Here is an 8030-nt window from a genome sequence, read left to right as displayed (position 1 = left end):
GGAGGGAGGGAAGGAGGGAGGGAAAGAGAGGAAAGAAAAGAGGGGAAGGGGAGGGGAAAGGGAAGGGGAGGGGAAAGGGAAGGGGAGGGGAAAGAAAAGGTGAACCTAGAAGATCCTGTTGTGTCAGGGAGTACTGAAGCTCTCAAAGACTAAGGGGACATGTCAAATAGAGAAACTAATTTAAGGTTGGGTCAAAAGTGGCCCAATTTGCATATCAAAATAAATAATGACAGGAGTAAATTTTTAACTACTGAATAAAAAAAGCACACAAAGACGGTATTAACAGTATCTAAATACTGATAGTTTCAAGAAAGCATTAAAGGAAGAGGCAGAAGGGGAACTCAAGAGGATGCCAACTATTGTTAACATAGAAGGAATAATATCTATGATAGTTATAGAAAAATTTGAGACTAGGCAAACATTCTGTTCTCAATTAGTTCTTTACCCAGTAGTTTTAACATCTGTTGGTCATTTTTGTCTGTTTCCAGTTTTAGACTAATGTGAAAAATGCTACTATAAACATTCAAATACAGATCTGTGTGCAGACAAACATATTCATTTACCTTAGATAAATACCTAAAAGTAGGGTTATCTGGTCATATTGTAAGTGCATTTTTAGCATTGTAAGAAACTGCAATACAATTTACACACCACCTGCTCCAACCCAGATCCATTCTCAGATCACACATTGCATTTATTATAGTTGTTGCCTGTTTTAATTTAGCCTCCTAGGTTTATATCAAAGAGGAATTAGGGCATATATCCACTAAAAGACATGTTCAAGCATGTTCAAAACAGCACTATTTGTTGTAAACCCAAAACTAGAAAAACCCAATGTTCACCAACAGTAGTATAAAGAAATTCTGAATTTTTATGGCAATGGAATATTATATAGCAATGAAAAAAGAACAAACATTACAGATAACAATATGAACAAATCTCAAAATATGGAGTAAAAGCAGCCAGACACAAAAAAGAGCACATACTGATGATTTCATTTACATAAAGTTCAATAACAAGCAAAACTAAAATACAAAAGTCAGAAAAGTGATTTCCTATGGGGGTGGTGATTGGGAAGGACACATGTGAGCTTTCCGAGATGCTGATGAAGTTCTGAATCTTTAAGTGAGCTGGCTGAAGTAGCTCAGTTGGGAGGATACCAGACTGATTCCTTATCTAAATGATGTTTACTGGATATGCTTGCTTTTTGAAAATGTACATAAATTTGTACATTTATGATGAATGCACCTTTCTGTATGTTTTATTCCAATAAAAATAAAGAGTAAACATAATCCTGATTCTAAAACTGAACAAAAGAAAATGCTGAAAATTCTTTCTGAATTAATTTTAAACTTAGATTTTTCAGAAGGCATGCTTCCACTCCTACTTCCCAGGTTCTTTGAGAAAACTTCTCTATGACTAGCAGGTGCTAATGACAACACTGGGGACAGAAAACGTGCAGGGAAGAAGGCAATTTCTACTCCACACTGGATTTAAGTCATCAGGCTTTTTATGAAAAGAGGTTTGCCGAACAGCATCGAGAGACACGGTAAGAAATACGTATTATTTTATTTGGTAATTTCCCTCCAGGAATTGATTTATCCTGAATCAACAACTCAGTCAAGTATCTGTGAGCAATAATGTAACATTAGACATTTAAAATAATTTTTTAAAAGGGAATCCTTTGAAGGTAATACTTACAATTGGCGTCCCAAAAGGAATGTAACCTGTGAACAAGAAGAAAAGGGTCAGGCCTTAAAATCCACCCGAATCTCACCTGAGATACCCAGGAGCTTCCAGGTTAGGTCTGAGGCCGTCAATGGTCCTGACAAAGGGGCTCAGGTCAGTTAGGCGGGAGGCATCTCCAATCTCACAGATCCTTTCCCAGCTCAGCCCTCGCCGGGGCAGAGGGGTCCCTGTGTCCCCAGCCTCCTCTTCTCTGATGTTTTTGGCCAGGCAGCTTTCACTCTCCACTGGAACCCAGAGGCCTGTTCCTGCAGGCAGGGCTGCCGCTGCCTCGGGCACCACCACTCCACATGTGGTGATCCTCCCACGATTTCCTGCGAGGCATGACACCCCTGCGCACACTCACTACATGAAGCTGAACATCCTCCAAGGACCCCAGAATGTTTTCCTTCTTCCCTCAGCTTGTCTTTCTAACACAGGCCCTTACTTCCCCAGCATCATGGCCATTTCTGGAAAGAAAATTCCCTCCCTATCTGAGCCATGCACCTCTAAGTGCCAAAGCTTCTTAAATCTGTGGCATCCCCAGTGGCTCAGTAGGGAGCAAGGGTGAAGTGCAGCCAGGCCCTGGGTACGGCCTCCTCACTGCTCTCAGCCCCCAAGCAAAGCTCCCTCCACAGCCCCAACTGCTGTCAGTGGACAGCCTCCTGTCCCCAACCTCTAACCATGGCAGCCGGTGAGCAGTGGCTGGACAGCGGGATCAGGCTTATCTGACTTACATCTCAAGTGAAGCCTTGCATCCTGAGTGTGCATAATCATGCACACACATGAGCCATCGCTCTCCTACTCACTGCTCTCTGGGGAGAGAACCAGAGTTTGACTGGGGCCTCAGAGGAATGCATGACTCAAAAAGGTCAGGAATTACAAGTGAAGCCAGGCTCAGGGTTAGAGCCTGCTATGCCGGGTACAGGGACTGGGAGTGTCTACAACCACAACTATAGGATGCTCAGAGCCCTTCCTGGCACTTTGGGAAACCAAAGCAGACAGATCATTTGAGGTCGGGAGTTCAAGACCAGCCTGGCCAACATGGTGAAAACCCGTCTCTACTAAAAAATACAAAAATTAGCTGGGCATGGTGGTGTGTGCCTACAGTCCCAGCTACTCAGGAGGCTGAGGCATTGCTTGAATCTGGGCAGTGGAGGCTGCAATGAGCAGAGATCACGCCACTGCACTCCAGCCTGGGCAACAGAGTGAGACTCTGTCTCAAATATAAAGAAAAAAAAAATGCTCAGAGCCTTAGAGTTCTGACATGACAAAGCAAGGGGGTCACAGGGCACTCACTGCCCCAGTTTACACAATAACATCACATGTCCATCCACTCCCTGGTTGTTTATTTTCTTGCCCACAATGAGGTCAGGCTCTCTGGGGGTGGGGAGCCTGACTGACCCATTTGACTAAGACTGCCTTTCTCCACCCCCCTGAGGCCTTCCCAAGGCAGCAGCAGCAGTACTCTCCCATCCCACCCTCATCACTCAAGATGGGTGCGTCCCACTGCACTGAGAATTGGCAAGGAAGAGGCATCAGCGCACCCATGAGTGTGACTCTGCAGTGACTCTCAGAACCACTGGGGAGATAAGCATGCCGGCCCAGCTCGTGTACATGCCAGTGCTTTCTAAGCCCTAGAGCCCACATATACACAGCTGCCTCTTCAGTGACAACAGGACTTCCTGGGGTAGGGATCTTGTCTCCCACACTGCCCACTGATCTCTACAGAACAGGAATCCCACCTTCTGTATGTGTACAGCAGTGCATCCATTCTGAAGGGAAGGGAGAGCTCATTGCAGGATCAGAGAACAGAAAATTAAGCTGGAGACTGGCTGCCTAAAAGGGGTAGGGCAGGGAGCATGACTTGGAAGGAAACAGCAGGTCATGCATGGATAAGAGATGGGGAATGACTTGTAGAAGCCAGGGCTTGCTTATGGAGGCATCATTGAGGCTGTCCTAGTGGGTGCTGAGTGATGTAGGGTGGGTAGTGGCAGGGACAACCAGATTCACCTGTGGAAGCTCCGGCTCCACCCCAACTGTTCATGCAGAAAAGGCGGGCAAGCTCCATAGAGGATTCTGAGGCCTGGCCAGCATCTTGTACGGTTGAGCTGAGGTGAACAGGTAGGTGCAAATGTGGCCACAATTGTGACAGGCTGTGTCCCATCCTTAGGCCAACACATCTGGACGCTCCTGGAGCTGTGAGTGGAATAAGCACCCCAGGCTGACCAGAACCAGAAGGGCCCCAGGAGCTTACCTGACATTCTGAAGGGCATGAAGATCTTCTCATTGGTGTCCGGGTGTAGAATAGCCTGGCAAAAGCGAGAACAGAGAATGGGTGGGGACAGGGATGCAGGGAGGGGAAAGGGGGAAGAAGAGGGAGGAGGAAGAAAAGCAGAGGCATTAGGGGAGGAAGGAGGGAAGAGGACAATTTCCCTGGGAAGATTCAGACACAGTGGCTGTATGTTGCCTTGTCGTCAATTAGGCCTTTACACCACTCAAGGCAAGAGAATACCAAAACATGGGCCATAAACAGACAGCACCCCTCCTCCTAACTTATCCTAAAAGCTGAATGTAGGGGAGAGCAAAATTCCATGGGGAATGGGATTGTGTCTACCTTACAGGCCCTCTACCCCCATGCCTGGCACATGGTAGGCACGTAAGGATTTTGTGGACAAAGCCCTGTCTCTTCCCGGAGCTCAGAGAACCCAGGGAAAGGCCACTCTGGCCTGAGCTCCAGGCTTCACAGACTCTGGCCCTTGGGTGCTCAAGGAGGAAGAAGGGGTGAGGGGGCTAGGGGCAAATGTGAGAGCGCGGAAGAGCCATGGGAGGAGGTGCTTCCACTAAATCCCTGGGACAGGGCAGGGTGGAGTCCAGGATAGCATGAAGAAGTAAATAAAGAATCCAAAACTGGATTACCTGCTTGATTTTCTGTGCACTCCAGAGCTGGAAGAAAGAGAGAGAAAGGAAAAAGAAAACGACAAAAATTAAAAGCACATATCGGTTTAAGGTTTCCCACCCATGTTTTCTAACCAAGGGATTCAGCTCCAAAAGCATAAGAGGCTTAGGCTGTCCCTGCCAGCCCACACTGGGCAGCTGTCCTATCCCGGAGGTGTGGCATCAGATAGTAAGGGCCAGAGAGGCCCCAGAATGGCAGAGCTAGGGGACCTCAGGTGGATCAATTAAGCCAGGGGTTCTTGACTCTGCCTGCACTCAAGAATTCCTTGGAGAATTTTTTCAGCATTTTCCTAAAGCTCCCTAGTTGACTCTAAGTCATAAGTAGGTAAAAACCTCTGATTTATTAGTTTAATAAACTAAGTAAAAAAAAAAAAACCTCTGATTTAAATGAAGATACTTCAACTGTCTCCCAGAATCACTAGTGGCAGCATAGTATATACAATTTCTTCAGAGATAGCCTGGATTCCCTGCTGTGCCACTTCTACCTCTCAGCCTCAGTTTCTTCATCTGTGGAATGGGCATAATAGCCACGCCTCTAACACAGAGTCATTTAAGAGGTGAATGGGAAGCTCTCAGAGCAGTGTCAGCACAGTATCATGTGCTTATAAGTGCTTACTGTTGTTGGCATTATTAGGCTTGCTGTTATTATAAGAAGGCTGTAGGGAGAAAAAAGTTCCTTTCAAATGATGATGAGGTTGTCTCTTTCCAGCACAGAGACAGGTTGGAGAAACAGAATAATTTGTCAATCCCTTCAAATGACCTAAATACTGTATTGCATTGAATGTAAGACACCACTGATCCTAACATACACTATTATGTACCACATACAAAAGAAAACTATCATGTAATATCAAGACCCCCATCAATTAAAAGACTCATTTCATTTTACAGATATTATAATGTGATAAAGTAGGCCTTTTCAAATCAAAGAAACATGGAAAATAAAAATTTACACTGTGGGCTGGGGGCCAGGCACAGTGGCACATGCCTGTAGTCCCAACACTTTGGGAGGCCAATGCAAGAAAATCACTGAGCCCAGAATCAGTCTACCCTCGGCAACAAAGGGAGACCCCACCTCTACAAAAAAAATTTAAAAATTAGCAGGCATGGTGGTATGTGCTTGTGGACCCAGCTACTCAGTAAACTGAGGCAAGGAGAACACTTGCACGCAGGAGGTAGAGGCTGCAGTGAACCATGACTGTGGCACAGCACTCCAGCCTGGATGACACAGCGAGACCCTGTCTCAAAAACAAAAAATAAAAAATTTACACCATGGGCAAACCAAAGGCTGGTATATTTTTTTAATGGAGAAAGAAGGCTATGGGGATAGAAGAAATATACAGACAGCAGCTGATGTTTAAAGTTTTATAATAGAATGGTTGTTATGCCTCATGTATATGGCAATGTTGGTCATCTGGAACATAAATTAAGCTGCAGAAGTTAAGAAGGCTACTGGGTAGTAAAAATAGATGTTATAAAATTGATACATTAAAGTTTATGCATTTTACTCACAGCTGAGTCCCTCAAACCTTACTTCACAGCCTAATTAACTCTTATTTTAGACACATTTCCAACACACTTGATTGTCTGCTATTCCAGACCCAGGGAGATTAGAAGCAGTTGATTTAAAAAAAATAATAATTGGGGAACAGAGGGGCTGATGAGAGAAAAGCCAAAAGCAGAATCACTTCTAGCACAAAGGTTAAGTGAGAACCTAACAGCAAAGAGATTATTTAAAAAAAAAAAAAATAAAAAAAAAAAAAAAAAGTAAATAAAAATAAAAATCTGATCCTCCCCTCTCTGCTCAGTAAGCACCTTCCTGAAGTGCACCCTCAAGTCTGGGTTCTGTCCCTGGTGCCACCCAGGCCCTGTGTACAGACTTCTAACACCCCACACTCTCCCCCTCAGTCATAACCTTCTGCATCCTCTCCCCTCTGGATTCACAGTCAGGCCACTCAGAGGCAGGAACCGGCTCTTCAGCACTGTCTCCTAGCACGTCCCATCCCCACAGGGCTTAGCACACAGTAGGTGCTCAATACGTGCCTCATGAAGGAATATCACCTTCTAAAACAGACGTATACCCTAGACTTAAGTTGGCTTTGGTAAGGCACAGTGAGGCCAACGCACAGTTTCTTCTCCTTTTCTTATCAAATCCTCGATAAAAGAACAGCAAAAGAATAAACCAGCTGAAAACCCCCCCTCAGGGAGGAAGGGGACAAGATAGCAGGCGGAAGATGTCACACATCTTTGAAAGGTGGTGAGCTGATGAAGAGGTGAGTGGTTGGCAGTGCTGCAGAGGGTGGAAGTGCCCCCCACATGCTCAGTGAGGAGTGAGTGGGCTCAGCCCAACTAGACGCTCCAGACACTGCAAAGGTACAGGCGGCAGGGTCAGAAAACAGGGAGAGAGGTTGCAAATGTCCCTGTGCACGGACCAGGAAGGGCCAAAGTCCCCACCCAGGTGATGGAGGTTTATTCTCCAGAGAAGTTGAATCAGCACAGCCCAGACATGGTCACAGGCACAGGGGGACCAGGCAAGGGTCTGAGCGCTGAATACAGGTCTCTGAAGGAGCCCATTTTCATCCAGCTCCCAGGACACCAGGATGTAGACACCTTCTCCAGGGAAACAGAAAGGCTCCCAGAGAAATGACCCACTAAGAAAGCTGGATTCATGAACAGGCCATTAGCACAATGCTGAGAAGGAGGTCCCCAGTGGTTTGATACTGTGTGGTTGCTTTTTTTTTTTTTTTTTTTTTTGAGACAGAGTCTCACTGTCACCCAGGCAGGAGTGCAGTGGCATAATCTCGGCCCTCTGCAAACTCCACCTCCCAGGTTCAAGTTATTCTTTTGCCTCAGCCTCCTCAGTAGCTGAGATTATAGGTGTGAGCCACCTCACCCAACATGGTTGCTGTCTTGACTTTAATACAGGCATTGCCACCTAAGGACATTTTGGTCAATGACAGGCCACATATACAATAGTGGTCCCATAAGATTACAAGAGAGCTGAAAAATTCCTATGGCCTCTGACCTCGTGGCTGTCCTGAAGTCACAGTACAATGCATTACTCACATTTGTGGTAATGCTGGTGTAAACAAATCTACTGCATTGCTGTCTAGCACCTATAATTATGTATGGTACACAACACCTGACAATAATAGACAGTGTTACTGGTTTATGTTTACTATGCCACGCTTTTTATTATTATTAATACTATTATTATTTTTGAGACAGAGTTTGAGATGCTCTTGTTGCCTAGACTGGAGTGCAACGATCTTGTCTCACTGCAACCTCTGCCTCCCAGGTTCAAGTGATTCTCCTGCCTCAGCCTCCTGAATAGCTGGGATTACGGG

General features: G+C 45.6%; 1 protein-coding gene across 7 annotated transcripts in view; it reads right to left on the bottom strand.

Moving 5' to 3' along the window:
• The window catches only part of SFXN5 (sideroflexin 5), a 129130-nt gene that overhangs the window by 77526 nt on the left and 43574 nt on the right, over positions 1-8030 (bottom strand). For all 7 annotated transcript variants that reach the window (XM_017521955.2, XM_017521956.1, XM_037736120.1 and 4 more), the window contains 3 exons: positions 4645-4671; positions 3983-4037; positions 1702-1727 (listed from right to left, as the gene is read on the bottom strand). In XM_017521955.2, the coding sequence (XP_017377444.1) occupies positions 1702-1727; positions 3983-4037; positions 4645-4671 (108 nt within the window). The remainder of the gene's footprint in view (positions 1-1701; positions 1728-3982; positions 4038-4644; positions 4672-8030) is intronic.

The sequence above is a fragment of the Cebus imitator genome, unplaced genomic scaffold (assembly GCF_001604975.1).
Source record: "Cebus imitator isolate Cc_AM_T3 unplaced genomic scaffold, Cebus_imitator-1.0 Scaffold23, whole genome shotgun sequence".
NCBI classification, from domain to species: domain Eukaryota; kingdom Metazoa; phylum Chordata; class Mammalia; order Primates; family Cebidae; genus Cebus; species Cebus imitator.
The sequence above is the reverse complement of the archived record's forward strand: the minus strand, read 5'-3'. Positions and strand labels throughout refer to the sequence as shown.